This window comes from Psittacula echo, assembly GCF_963264785.1.
Source record: "Psittacula echo genome assembly, chromosome: 2".
Classification (NCBI taxonomy): Eukaryota; Metazoa; Chordata; class Aves; order Psittaciformes; family Psittacidae; genus Psittacula; species Psittacula echo.
The window spans coordinates 16,627,034-16,641,820 of record NC_137737.1 but is presented as its reverse complement, the minus strand read 5'-3'; the positions used below and the strand labels follow the sequence as shown (position 1 = coordinate 16,641,820).

The window sequence follows — 14,787 nt, the reverse complement described above, 5'->3', positions numbered from 1 at the left end:
GAGCGAGGCCCTCAGTCAGGGCGGGAGGGTGGCCCCGGCGCGCTCTGGGAGCTGGGAGGGTGGGCAGGGAGTGCTAGGGTGGGTTTGAAGCTCGTTTGAGGCGCAGACGAGGGGGGCGTTTGGAGCTCGGCCATTTCCCACGTTGCGGCGGGGAGGCCTAGTCATTAGCGAGGGGCAGGGAAGTGGGCTCGGAAAGCACTGCGGGGTGGAGGAGAGCTCAGAAAACTCTTCGTTAGTGGGGAAAGGGGTCGGCTGGTGAGGCCTCGCTGCGGGTGCGGAGGATCCGTGCTGGCTTTCCCGGGAGCTGAGGGGGGAGGGGGAGAAGAGGGGGCGGGAAGAAAGGGGTAGCTCCAGCGCCATTTCCCTGGTGCGTGGGGCGGCAGCACTCACCCTTTGTCGCGGTGCGTGCGGGGCCGCCGAAGAGAGAAAAAAGGGAGGGAGAAGGGAGGGAGAAAGGAAGGAAGAACGGAGTGCCGAAGCGGGCGGCGCGCCCGGCGTCGGCGGTGCGGGTAGAGCGGAGCAAGCTACGGCGAAGTCTGGCTGCCGGGCCCCGGCTGTGTGTCGGCGCTGGCGCCGAAATCTGGATAGTTATCACTTCCTCCTGCCCGGGCGGAGGGGGAAGGAGCCAGGCCGGCAGCCACCGGGGGAGATCACGGGGGTGCGCTCCGCTCTGCGCCCGGCTGATTCCTGCCATCACCACAGGTGGCTAAGGGGGGGGGGGGGGGGGGCAATACGAAGCCGTCTTCGGCTAGTTATAACCCCTCGCTTCGAGGTTGGAGCTTTTGGGGCCGTTCGGCAATTTCCGGAAAGAAAAAAAAAAAGCGACACGGTGCCAGTCGCGATCGGGGTCGCTTCGGCACGTATTGCGAGTCTCTTCCGTTGCCGGAAATTGCCGAACGGGCTGGAGAGCCGAGGACTTGGCTGCGTCTGATTCTCCGGAAATTGCCGAGCAGGCTCCGGCAGCTGCTCAGTCATCTTCGGCAAGTTCCGGAAATTGCCGAAGGGAGTCGAGTGAGCTTCCATTGTCGTTTCGGCTTTTTCCGGCGGCTGTCGAAACGGATAAGCTCGACGACGACGGCTCCTTCGGCTCATTTCGGAGACAGCCATTACTAGCAGAGTTGATGAGTTTTTATTACGTGATAAAAAGACGTAGGGGCGTTACACAGAACTGCTGCCCCTCTGGAGATATTTAAGCTCCAGATTCAAGCTTTTTAGTTTTTTATTTTTTTTTTAAACTCAAACCTCGGACGCGAGACCTGGTTGGAGAAGGAGGGCGCTAGCATTACGTGGAGCTTAATTTCAAATTACGTAACAGTTAGGGTAGCCATTACTGACCGGTTGTACGGTACTCTGAAGCAGGAATACGTAAACCATGAAGAATGTGGTACGTAAAAAAGGGATAAATCCAGAGGTTGCTCTTAAGAAGGGTGGCACGCTTGGTTTTGAGTTCGGAGTGATTTTTTTGGGGGGCCTGGGTGTTAAAAGCGGGATAATCCTTGTCAGCACAAGTTGGGCTGCCGGTCGGTGCGCCGCGGGTAGTGGGCTGCATGATTTTCCGCAGAGGTAGCGTTAAGCGGGGAGGAAGATTCTGGAAGCGGAGGTTGGGGCTAGTACGCAGCGGAGAGAGGAGGCGGTAGCCCCTGGGGCGAGTTTTTAAACCGCTTAACGTACCCGTTAGCCGATGTGCCGGTGAGGTGCCGCTGGAGGAGGGGGGCGCAGCTCAATGGAGGTAAGTCAGTGCGCGATCCGGGGGTCGCCTTTGCTCTGCGAGGAGCTGGCCTGCCGGGGTGGCGCTGCTACTAATGGCGGTGGCGAAGGGGAGGGGTAAAATGGCGGCGTCGAGGTTCGCCGGTGCGTCAGGCTGTGAGAATGGCTCCGGTGCCGGGAAAGGTAGGCAGGCAGGGCAGGCAGCTGCGGTCGTGTCGTGTAGCGGGGGCGAAAAGAGCCCTTTTCCTGGTTCTGTGCGTGTTAGATGCACGCTAGAAGCGGCTCGCAGCGCTTGGTTGCCGTTCAGCTCGAGTTTGTTCCGGGTGGCCTTTTGTGTTTGCTTTGGGGTGGGTTGGTTTGTTTGTGGTCGGCTTTTTGTTTGTTTTATCAATTGGGCTTGATCTTTCCAAAAGTTGTTAACTTTGCGCCGCATCTCTATCCCTGGAGGCGGCGGCGGCGGCTGTTGTTGGGCGCCATTTTCCCCTCCTAGCTGCGGGGCCCTGTTCTCCTGGTCTCCGCCACATGGCGGAGCCGGCACGGTCACCACTTCGCTCGTGATAACGATAGGCGGGGGAAGGGAGGGAACCAGGACGCCACATCGCTAAGCCCTGCAGAACGTATTGCTGCTGACGGAGCGCTTAGAGTGGAATCTATACAGAAACGGAGAAAGACGGGACTAATAAACCCAGCTTTACTTTGGCAGGCCTCACCATAGTAATTCAGACATCCCACTCGCTTGTCTTTGTTAACCATTTTTGTTACTTGATTTCTTAACTCTGCAAGAAGTCTGTGGTCAGCTTGGAGTATTTGTGCACACCTTTTTTTTGCTCTGATGGTGATTTTCCAGTAAAGGTTGCATATTTTTCAGCCCTTTCAAGTGTTGCTTTAAGCCTGCGAAGGAAGGCCTGAAATATGCACTAATGAAGACCCTACAGAGTTCATAAAGATTTTTTTCTCGCATTCTGTGCCTGCCACAGTGTACTATGTAAATCTTGAAAGAGACTTTTTTTACAGCTTTTACGTCGTGGGCTTTGGTGAGGGTGGGATTGTAGGGGGTGTGTGGGGGGAATGTTTTTACCAAATAAGGGTTTTCAACAGAATTCTGAAGAGGACTGAAGTTACAATATCTGTTGTGCATTTTACAGCTTCAGCATAAATACCAGATGGTCGGAGCTCTCTGGACCCTAGTGGGAGGTTAATGCTTAGATTAACCAGAGCTTCTTAAAACTGATACATTTAAGATGCATAGTCTCTCCACATCCAGAGGCTGTGTGTGTATCAGTAGAACAACGTGTTTGTAATATTTTCACACAGTGGTTTTAGTTGAAGAACTGGTAGTGTGAATTTGGTTATTGCCGTGTCCTGATGTGTGGTGTCTAGATGTTCTGGGTAGGACATGTACTGCATAATATTTAATCCATGGTAGATTGCTGTTACTAATAATTTGTATGTCTATAAAGTGTGTTGTTATCCTGTTTAATGTTTATTAGTAATGTGTAGTATGTGTTTGTCCTTTTAAAAACAAATGCGGTTGCTTCAGCCAGTAGATACCATTCTTTCCTTGAGTTTCATTTACATGTTTATAACTGTTTTCAAAGGTCAACCTAATGCTTAACTGGACAAATTCTACCTGCCTACTTACTTGCTTGATTGGCAAAATTTTTAAGAATATAAACATGCATTTATTAGACACACAAAAATTATATAGGAAAAAGTGTCTTTTGTAGGCTTACGTAGCAAGTAGTCCCTAATAATTTTCAAGCAGCAGATACAAAATAATTTAAAGGGAGGATTTTTTTTTTTGCAGTATTGTTGGTTAAAATTATTTTTCTGCTAGCCTACTCAAATTATAAATGGTAGTATAACTTGCTGCATGGGACTTTATAGTCCAAGTCTGGCTTGCAACATCCTTTACTCCTTTTAAGAGATGAGGTGAAGGAAACTTGACATAACATGGGTTTGCTGCTTTTAAACTCTCATGTCTAATTTTGCCTGTATGTATGGGGTGGGGAATGACAGTACTAGCTGCTTCTGTGCTGCTTTACTGCATCAAACAGCAGATTTCAAATGTTTTTAGGAGACTTTAAATATCATTCTCAAATACACTATTTACTTTGGGTGGAAAAAAAGTTTTATTTTTCTAACAGTTTACTTCTGTGTCACACTGCAGCATTTCAAGCTAGTAATAGCATGATGTGTTTGAGCAAAACCTTATTCAGTGTTAGGTACAGTAATTGTCTTTGTGTTACATGCATCTAGAACCAGGCCTGCCCTGGACAACTTCAGAAAACATTTCGGTCCATGCACTGATTTGCTTCGTACTTTTTGAAGCATTTGTGCACTGAACTATTCAGTTTATTTTCCAGATCTCATGGTTTGCCATTGGTTATCGTGTTTCCTTTTTACATTTATCTTAATGTTCAGGTCATGTTGTGTTTGTTAGTTACAGCTGACTATGCAGTGCATAGGTTGTTTGAAATACAGCCACCGCCCTAAAGAAGACACGAAACCAAACCCAAGCAGGTTTTCTTGACTTAAAATTAGTTAACAGCATAAAGCTGAAGTAATCATTGCATTTCCATTATCTTGTCCTTAGCAGGATAATTCTTTCAAACAACATTCTGAAATCTTAGATTTTGTGTGAGGGAATGCCTTTTAGTGCACTTTCTTTAATTGCTGCTATTTGACATGTGAAATTGAAAAATGTATGTTGTGTGGAGAACTGCAGTTACAATGCCTCCTTAGTACAAAAAGTTAGTAGTAATAGTATTTTGAATTGGTAGAGGATGGAAGGTTGTACTTCCTGCTTTAATATAACACCACATACAGAGTAGTAAATACAATACCTTAGTATTTGTCTTGGGTTTTTTAATGACATACTTGTCATGACAGCCAAAGTTTCTGCTGAACAAATGCAGGGATAATAATTATGAAAGGTAATAGAGTCTTACTAAAGGCATCATTTATATTACTGGACATATATGCAGATATATATTACATCCCTATTTTAAAGGGAATCCGCTTAGTTTTGGTACTAATGCTGTTGAGGATGTATAGGTTTACCATTAATTCCATTGGTACAAGATCCCAGGTTAATTTTACAGATGCTCCAGCTTTCATTGGTTTTAAGAATTGAGATGTTTGATTTCAGAACACCTTATTTTTAATGCCCTGGGTAAGTAGCATGAATGGTATTCATGTACAACAACTTGAGCCAGAATGTTGGGGGTTTTTATAGATACCATCTGGAATAGAATTGGACAGTATGAATGACTTCGTGTTATCTGTAATGAGAACTTTTGATTTCGTTTTTCTTTCCTTTAAAAAGCATCTCCTAAAGATCTTTGATAGGAATATTCTGGAAGTCTTCAATTATGTCTCCTTGTTCTGATATTTCAAGGGAGAGATGGAAAGAATACGTTACTAAAATCTGTTAAAAGTGGACCCATATTATTGAATAATTGCTTAATTTCTTGGATAATGGTAGAACACTTAAAGAACCATGCCTGGTTTTGAAAAATGGCGTGATGAGGGTTTTTGACACGATGTATCTTAGTGTCTTAATTATGCTGGTGCAGAGGGCGTGTTGATAATTACATTAATGTAATCTTCTTTTCTGTAGAGGGAAAAGGAGCAGTTCCGTAAACTGTTCATTGGCGGCTTAAGCTTTGAAACAACAGAGGAAAGCTTGAGGAGTTACTACGAGCAATGGGGAAAGCTTACAGACTGTGTGGTAAGCAAACTAGTGCATACTAGTGCATAAAGCTGATAGAGAATGTTTAGAAATTGTAAAAGTAGGGATTTTTTTTCCTGGGTAGCTTAATGAAAATATGGAAATGAAATTTCTTAACGTGTACAGTAGATTGATTGTAAAGAATCCAGTCTGTTGAAGCTGTGCTCAGACTTTCCTTTGCGAACTCCAGGGAAATTTCACAATCTGTTTCCTGTTAAATCTCTCAGATTGTCTCTAACCACTGACTTCAGCAGTTTAACATTAACTTGGGTGTCATTGGTTGAAGTGCATTAGGAAGTGCTTACACAGAACTATTACATCTGTGTGATTGGTAACCTTTGGCATAAAGCTGATACTGTAAACAGCCTCAGCAGAGCTGGAAAAGGGTGTCTTTATGTATGATGTTTTCATAGAATCATTTAGGTTGGAAAAAACCCCCTTAAGATCCTTAGTCCAGCTGTTAACCTATCACTGCCAAGTCCACCCTTAAACCATGTCCCAAAGGACCACATCTATTTGTCTTTTAAATACCTCTAGAGACTGTGACTCTTGCAGAAGTTCCTCTACTGTATTTGTTTTGGGGACAGTAAATACATCATAAAGTCTGCAGTCTTCAGAAATCTTAAAGAAATTGTGTTTGGTTTTTTTTGAGAAAACAAATATAAATGAATGTGACTTGATAGAGGAGCATTTCGGAGATACAGGTAGTCACGGAGGACAGTAGTGGTTTGAATTTCAGTGATGCCAAGCAGTGCCATTCATGTACGTTCAGCATGTACGTTCAGCATGTGCTTTGAGCATAGCCTGCTGCTTTATTATAATTGTTTTGAAATCAATTAGAGGAACATTAAGTTAACATAAATTAAGTTTACGTGTTTTCTCTAAATATCGTTAGTCTTTAAGCTTAACATTGAACCCAGGACAAATGTGTTGATTGGTTTTAGGTAATGAGGGATCCTGCAAGCAAAAGATCAAGGGGGTTTGGTTTTGTAACATTCTCCTCCATGGCTGAAGTTGATGCAGCCATGGCTGCAAGACCTCACACAATTGATGGAAGGGTGGTTGAGCCTAAGAGAGCTGTGGCTAGAGAGGTAAGTGTGACTTTGAAAGCAGATAGTTTTCATGCTTTGAAAAAGGAATATCTGTTTCAGTGGGACAGTTACGCTTTGTTCTTGTTTGAAATTGCCTGGGTTTAAATTCTCTAGTTAAAAGACATAGTTGAGGCACCAGTTCTCACATTTTTGGTCTGTTAAATGACACTATTACATAAATGTTTATTATTACAATGAATTACTAAGTTAATCTGGTTGTAGAATTGTGTATGCAAGGGATGCAACTGGGGTCTCAAAGGATTGTTAGTGAAAAAATGTTGAATGCCTGTGGTTATGCAAATTCCAAACTAATTGTTCTCTGAAATGGTTAGTGTTACTAAACCTCAAATTAATAAACTTCCATCAGTCACTTCTGACTCTTCCAATATTTTGGGTATTTCTAAAAGGTATGTAACCCAAAGTAGCTAAAAGTAGAGCATGTATTAGGGAACTTCTTTCTTCAGTGGTGGTGTACAAAATCGCCTTAGGACTATCCCAGTTTTAGCCACAGGCATATTGATTTTTAAAACTTCAGGGTACAAATTAGGTGTGTGCATAGGAGTGCAGTGAACCTGCAAACTTCTCCGCCAGGTTACTGTGGCACAGAGGTACTTGAGAAAGTGTAGATTCTAGATTACTTCTGCTTACCATGTTGTGGGAGCTCTGAGAGTGTCGACCAATTCAGGGTTGGACCCAGGTGTTTAATACATTTAGACTGATGAACTGGAATTGAATAAGCTGTCCAAGAGGTCAAGGGAAGTGGAAATAACAACCACGGGTAGCCAGTGGTTTAGCTTTACTAGTTTTCTTTCTGTTCCCTGCAGAATGCAGGGTTGGTTAGCGTTTGGAAGAGGGCAGTTAAAGCAGTATACATGCGTACTGTTCATACACACAAAGCTATTGCTAAGCTGTAGGAACAAGACAACTAGTGCAGCAGCTTGGATATCATGCTCAAATGGTAAAAGTAGTCTGTGAGTGTGAGGAATTGCTTCATATTTTGAATAAGGGTTAAAATGCACAGCTGTGGGTTCACCGAGGTTGAGGGACCTTTGCTGTGAATACCAGTGAAATGTGGGTTTCACTGCTGTTGGGTGAAGAGTGGAGGAAGCTGACACATCTTTATATGTTTAAAGGCTTTTTACTGATTTTCATGTATTTTACAGCACTTCCCAGTGCTTTTAAGGCTTTGACATAAAGGTGTGGGAGGAAAAACCTCAAAATCTCCCCATGTTACTTCCTTCTCAGAAGGCTTCCCAAGCAGGGTTGCAGGGATACACACTGTAAGGGGCTACCTCAGTGCTGGAGGGGGGAATCTTAGTTTATCAGTATTCCATTCCTGGAATCCTGGCAAAATAGTGATTTATGAAATTGTTTTTCTAACAGGAATCTGGAAAACCTGGTGCTCATGTTACTGTGAAAAAACTGTTCGTTGGTGGTATTAAAGAGGACACTGAAGAGCACCACCTTCGTGACTACTTCGAGGAATACGGAAAAATTGACACTATTGAAATCATTACTGACAGACAGTCTGGTAAAAAGAGAGGGTTTGGATTTGTTACGTTTGATGACCATGATCCGGTTGATAAAATTGTGTGTAAGTAAGCTTCATTTCACTCATTCGATAGTATTAATCCTTGCAGTCATGGCAATGGTTTAAGCTAAACTTTAATTAGTAAGTACTGGCTTCTTTGCTTAAAAAGTGGTATGGGGTTTTGTTTGCCTTTTTTTGGTTTTTTTTTGTGGTGTTTTTTTCCTTTGTTGGTTTGGGGGCTTTTGTTTTTAATTACCTGGAATATGTATGGATTAATTTGGAAATAGCTTAACTTTTGGGAGCCTGATATTCTTGTTTGTTGCTGCATTGGTACTTAAATGCTGATAGTATCTATTTGATGTGCTTACAGTGCAGAAGTATCACACCATCAATGGCCATAATGCAGAAGTAAGGAAAGCTCTCTCTAGACAGGAAATGCAGGAAGTTCAAAATTCTAGGAGTGGGAGAGGAGGTTTGTACAAGTAATGGTTAATGGTTTGTGGTTGTGTTTGTGTTCACTTTTTGTTTGTGGTATTTGTGTTTACTTTCCATGATCTCACTGCTTACAAATCTTAAAACTTACAGGGAACTTCGGTTTTAGTGATGCACGTGGAGGTGGTGGAAACTTTGGTCCAGGGCCTGGCAGCAATTTCAGAGGGGGAGCCGGTAAGACAGGCATGTTTGTAGCACTTTTTTTTTTTTCCTTATTTATACTGTCTTCTCAGTTCTGGGTAATTTTCTAAGCTACTGTGGTTTAGTTTAAATGTAGCTGTAGCAGTTGGAGAAGTTTTGAGAAAAATGACTTAACAGACCTCTTCTGGAGTATGTAGATTGATTACGTGGATATTAAGTAAATTTTATTTTTTTTTCTTCTTTTTTTAAGATTTTATTAGAAGACAAAATTAAACATAGTAATTCCGCATGGAATTCTGAGATTTCATTGCTGCAATTCTATGCAGCACTTGCCTTACCTTTACAGCGGAAGGGCCATGTCCAAAATTAAAACTTAGGTACCTTATGAATGCAAGAGAATGGAAGGTGTAAAGCAGCAATTGGGTGTGTTATTTAACATCCGTTCTTCTAAATTCACGTGTGTGTATGTATGCTTGATAATCTCTGAGGTTTTGTCCTTAAGGTCATAGGGGTTTGAGAATTTAGTTAGTTTGCTACAGTTGAATTTAAATACTTCCCGGGTTTTTTTCCCAACAGATGGATATGGAAGTGGCCGTGGATTTGGTGATGGATATAATGGATATGGTGGAGGACCTGGAGGTTAGTTTACGGTGGTGGTGGTTGTTTTCGTATCGGAAATATTTTTACATAACATTTGTATAAATTGTGTATTAATTGACAAGGCCATTTTGTTGGCTTTCAGTAAGCACACTCAGCTGTTGGCTCATGGTAAGCTTTTATATGGCAAATTGTATGGTTATTTCTTGGACAACTGTACCCTTTTGTTTAGAACAGTAGTGTTTCTTAAATTTCCTGGGAAAAGTCAGGCTTTTAATTAAGCCTTTTAATTGAAGCTTTTAGACAATCTTGACCGGTGGGTTTTGGTTGCAATTCAATTAGGGTAAGATTTGGTATATGCCTTTAAAAATAGTGTTTGTAGGAATTTGTTTATAGAATTCCTACTCTTTCTTCCCCTGTAGATGTCTAAACAAAAATATCCTCTTGATTCTGTATAATTTGGTGCCCTTCTATACTGAAAAGTTTATTTTAAAGGATTATATTGTCATAGGTGGCAACTTTGGTGGCAGTCCTGGTTATGGAGGAGGAAGAGGAGGATACGGTGGAGGAGGACCTGGATATGGCAACCAGGGTGGGGGCTATGGAGGTGGTTATGACAACTATGGAGGAGGTATTGGCTTGAAATGACCTAACATCTCAGTTGTAAATTAGTGCAATTCATTTGAGGTGGGTGGTGGGTGAGTAGGGGGAGTAAATGTTTCAGGAAATTTGTTTTCTGAATAGTATGAAGTTGTGAAAAAGCAGGTCATTGCATATATACTAGTGACATGTGTGATTTTGTTCTTTAATTTAAAATGCTAATGATGAGATAACTTTGAGTGCCATATGTGGTTTAGCTTACTTAGATTTTTCTACACTTCTGTCTTGATAACGCAGGCAATTATGGAAGTGGAAACTATAATGATTTTGGAAACTACAACCAACAACCTTCAAACTATGGTCCAATGAAAAGTGGAAATTTTGGTGGAAGCAGGAACATGGGGGGACCATATGGTGGAGGTATTTTATATGTCCTAACCTGTCCTGGAACCAGAGTGGGTGGGTTTTTTGGTCTTTTTGGGGAGGTTGAAGGGAAGATTCAAGGGGTAACTGTTTTGAAGAGGGTAGAAGGAAGAAATTCTTTACGGTGAGGGTGGTGAGACACTGTAAGAGGTTACCCAGAGAAGTGGGTGCCCCATCCCTGGAGGTATTTAAGGGCAGGTTGACTGGGCATTGAGCAGCCTGATGTAGTGTGGAAGGTGTCTCTGCCCATGGTGGGCAGGGGTTGGAACTAGATGGTCTTTAAGGTCCCTTCCAACCCAAACCATTCTAGGACTCTTAAGATTGGTACGTAGAAATAGGATAACTTCTACAAGAGATGGAGTGCAGTACTTATTGTAGCAAGTTGGCTATGGTTTCTTGACACTGTGACAAGCTTGTCGGGAAAAATTATTATGACTATTTTTTTGAAAGATAAATGACAAGGTAATAGCTTTTTCCAGAATTCAGTGAAATGTTTTGCAGTTTCCAGTCTGTAAAGATTTTAGCAAAGTTTCATGTTCTTTGCTATCAGTTCATAATACTTGTAAGAAGCCTAGTTAATGTCTACTAAACTTTCTGGGATTTTTCCTCCCCCTGCCAGCATCACTTCTTCTGACACCTTCTGCTTTTGGTGTCTAAATGTTATTTAGTATGGCACAAAGCTTGTGAAACAGAAACTGAAACACAAAGCCTATTTTTGCAGGGTGTTAGCATGCAAATAATGTCAGCCCTCACAGTCTCAACACAGTATACTGCACCAAATTACATGTGGTGCTGTTGAATCTTCCAAGAGTTTTTGTGGCAGGTATTGGAGGCTATTTAGAGGAAGACAGCAAAACTTGGAAACTGTTGTTGTATATGCTGTCTCTGGGAAATAAAGTGATGTTAATCTTCGTGCAGAAGCGAAAGCATTCCTAAATGTAAATGATGTAACTGTCCTGTTTCTTGTTTTTCTGCAATTGCAGGAAACTATGGTCCCGGGGGCAGTGGAGGAAGTGGTGGATATGGAGGGAGGAGCCGTTACTGAATTTCTGCAAGCATGCCATGGGTAAGTATGTTTCTAAGTGTTAAAATTGCAGTGATTCTTGAGAGTAGCTACAGGAGTTAAAAGCTTTTTAGGATCATATTATCTTTCCTTTAAAAAATGGTTAGATGAATAATTTCATAACCTATTTTTTTACTCTTTACTTCTGTTGAAACAGGCTTCACTGTATAAATAGGAGAGGATGAGAGCCCAGAGGTAACAGAACAGCTTCAGGTTATCGAAATAACATTGTTAAGGAAACACTTATCTCAGTCATGCATAAATATGCAGTGGTATGACAGAAGACACCAGAGCAGATGCAGAGAGCCATTTTGTGAATGGATTTGGATTATTTAATAACATTACCTTACTGTGGAGGAAGGATTGTAAAAATGCCTTTGAGACAGTTTCTTAGCTTTTTAATTGTTGTTTCTTTCTAGTGGTCTTTGTAAGTGTAGAAGCATTCCTTTGATAATGTTAAATTTGTAAGTTTCAGGTGACATGTGAAACCTTTTTTAAGATTTTTCTCAAAGTTTTGAAAAGCTATTAGCCAGGATCATGGTGTAATAAGACATAACGTTTTCCTTTTAAAATTTAAGTGCGTGTGTAGAGTTAAGAAGCTGTTGTACATTTATGATTTAATAAAATAATTCTAAAGGAAATATTGTGTAATTTTAGATTTTTTTTTTAAATATTGTAAAATAAGGCAAGGAGTGGGTAGTATAAGGTCCCACAATATAAAGCTATTGTTGTACATGTAAAATTAAATGTTGGTCAGAAAAAAAGTATGTTGTCTGTAAATGATCAGGTTTAAAGTATCTAGATAACTTAAGGGATATCTCTGCAAGGAGAAACACCTTTTTAGATCTTTTAGATGCTGCTTCTTCAATGGCAAGGAAAGGAAATATCCCCAGCGAGGTACTCTTCCAGGGACACAGGTCTAGTACAAGAGAACTCTTGAAAACGTCACTAAGTTCAGCCAGTCTTAAAAAGCTGTGCTGTATTTCTGCAAAGTTTTAAACTACAGTAGTTTATAAGGATGCCAACGAAGGCTGAGGGTGTAGAGCAAAATAGTTCTAAGCTTCAGTTAAACTTCTTTAGGTAAGATCTTATTTACTTTTCCTTTCTTAATGTTCCCAAATTGAGAAACTAATATTGTATTACAGTATGTTCTTTCAGTATAGTGATTATTGTTACATAGTTTAACATAGCAATGAATTGAGTTAACAATTACCAATTGAAAAGAAATTTGTGAATCCTGTTTTCTTGTATTAAATTTTTTACAAACAAATTTTTGTTAATTTCAGCTACTTAACATATTTTTTTCCTACTGGAATCTAGCTATGATATGAACCCTGGACAAGCATAGACTGCTGCCACTGTACACTGCTACAGTTGAACAAATGAGACCTGCAAGTGTCCATTAGTAAAGCTTTGCAAGGGTTCCATCCCTGGTGTTGATAGTTAAAATGGTAGGTCACAAGTTAATTAAATCGTACAACTTTATTTTTGCATCCTGCAACGTTTTATTTTTTCTTGGGAGTCTATGCATTATGGTGCTTGCCAGGTAATACAGTGATGGTAGTTCTGCTGTTGAAAATTAACTGTGTTGTTATGTCTCTTTGTCTACTGAAATCTATTTTGTATAACACGTTTCATCCTGAAGGTTCCCAAGTAACTGTAGACTGTTTACGTGTAAGGAAAAAAATTGCACCACAGAATACATCTGCCTCTGTGAAGGAATGTGTCGTCCATTCTTTTAACAACTGCATAAGCAGTTCTTTAGGAGGGGAAGTGAAAACTTCAAATGAAACCGCAGGTGGTATTTCATAAGTGTATAATTGTGTAAATTCGGAATTGGCTAGAATGTTGAGGTTTCCACCATTTTTTATAGTTCTTGCAGCTAATAAACCTTAGTGCCAAATTCAGTCAGCCTTAATCTCACTGCATTGAGTGTCTGCACCTCAAATTAATGAAAATTCACCAATAACAAGTTACTCGGAGTAAGGGTGGCATACTCGACTATGTTTGGGTTTTACATAAAAGTCAACAAAACCCACCCCAAAAGGCAACCAAAAAAATGCCATAATTTCCAAGTTCCATTGCCTTTAAAAGGCTTTCTACTGAGGAACGTGGACAAAGCTAATAAAAAAAGTCCTGTTCCTTTGTGTTAGACACACCAGTGAACTGCTTATACTTTTAAAAAACAAAAGGCTGAAGTTTCCCTACTGGTAATTTGGTTTAGACATATGTGATAAACATCTTCAGATACACTTTTTTTTTCTTTGGCAGGAAGGTGCCATGCTGCAGGTAACTAATGAAGAAGTGGTCAACCACAGAAACGCTTCAAGAAATAAGAAATTCTGTACCATCAGAAAATAGTTGTTTTTGCTGCCTTCATTAAAAATCTAGAGGTTAAATGAGTACTGATAAAAGATCACAATTAGTACAGCTCCCTGTAATGGCTGGGTTTTTTAAATTACAGTCATAATGTCTTGTAAACCTTTCAAATAAAATTCAGATTTGGTAGGAGAAACAAATCACTAATGTTAAAACAGCAAACGTTCTGTGAGTAGAAAGTTTAACAACATACTTTTATAACTTTCATAGCTTTAAAATAAAGTATTTTTTATACCAAAATAGTTCTAGTGTAATGCTTAATAATACCTAGTGTTTGTCTAACATTAAATAATGTTTATGTGCAGCCTTTAGACCCTTCCATGATTTGTAACATTCCATTTTGAGATGGATTTAAAACAAAATCAGCTTGGCAAGTGTATTCACAGAACTTGTATCTCTGACCATAGCCATCTGTTCTCTGTTGAGAGAAACAGTGCTACAAATTAAAAACACTGATCTTTTTGCTCATGGACACAACTGCTTTAAAATAGCGTTTTGGCTGTGTTTTATATCACTTTCTAAAAGTACTTTCTTCTTTCATGTTAATGGAACTAACAAGACAGTTTGTCAAAATATGATAGGACAATGATAGCCTTATCCTTTTCACCTGTAAAGAGCTTTTAGTATCAGAAGGTTGAATGGAATGTAGAGTTCCTGCTGTACAAAAACTGTATTACTGAGAGCTGCATCTTGGGGGGGGGGGGGGTCACGAATGAAAAATTACTCTTCTCAACCTCCCCCCCCCCAAAAAAAAAAAACCAACAAAAAAAGACATCCCCCCAAAAAACACTCACCAAACCAAACTCCCAAGTGTGAGCTTGGGAAAGCTTCAGTTGGGAATGTATTTGAGGGAAGGCATCTTCAGTCTGTACTATTTTAACCTGTTAACATACATGGTTTATTGTAAACCTGAAATCTATGTGGTTAACTTCAGCAGAATCATAACATCTTTAACCTTATTTTATAGAATTCAAAATACCTTTTAAGGATTCACATGTGGTTTTTTTCTGTTCCTTAAATTGCACTTTGT

General features: G+C 40.6%; 2 protein-coding genes across 30 annotated transcripts in view; one reads left to right on the top strand and one right to left on the bottom strand.

Moving 5' to 3' along the window:
- The window catches only part of CBX3 (chromobox 3), a 15,647-nt gene extending 13,840 nt beyond the window's left edge, over window positions 1-1,807 (bottom strand). Inside the window, exon 1 of one of the 3 annotated variants that reach the window (XM_080639386.1) lies at window positions 1,672-1,807. The gene's annotated coding sequence lies outside the window, so the exon portion shown is untranslated. Of the gene's footprint in view, window positions 1-390; window positions 632-1,671 lie in introns of those variants that run through there. The other 2 variants (XM_080639383.1, XM_080639377.1) reach the window with 2 other exon arrangements.
- The window catches only part of HNRNPA2B1 (heterogeneous nuclear ribonucleoprotein A2/B1), a 25,088-nt gene that overhangs the window by 370 nt on the left and 9,931 nt on the right, over window positions 1-14,787 (top strand). For 13 of the 27 annotated variants that reach the window (XM_080639350.1, XM_080639348.1, XM_080639372.1 and 10 more), the window contains exons 2-11: window positions 5,330-5,440; window positions 6,385-6,531; window positions 7,915-8,121; window positions 8,411-8,534; window positions 8,648-8,737; window positions 9,272-9,334; window positions 9,804-9,923; window positions 10,190-10,312; window positions 11,299-11,381; window positions 12,699-12,829. In XM_080639350.1, the coding sequence (XP_080495476.1) occupies window positions 5,330-5,440; window positions 6,385-6,531; window positions 7,915-8,121; window positions 8,411-8,534; window positions 8,648-8,737; window positions 9,272-9,334; window positions 9,804-9,923; window positions 10,190-10,312; window positions 11,299-11,360 (1,047 nt within the window). In that variant the 3' untranslated portion in view covers window positions 11,361-11,381; window positions 12,699-12,829. The other 14 variants (XM_080639354.1, XM_080639355.1, XM_080639353.1 and 11 more) reach the window with 14 other exon arrangements.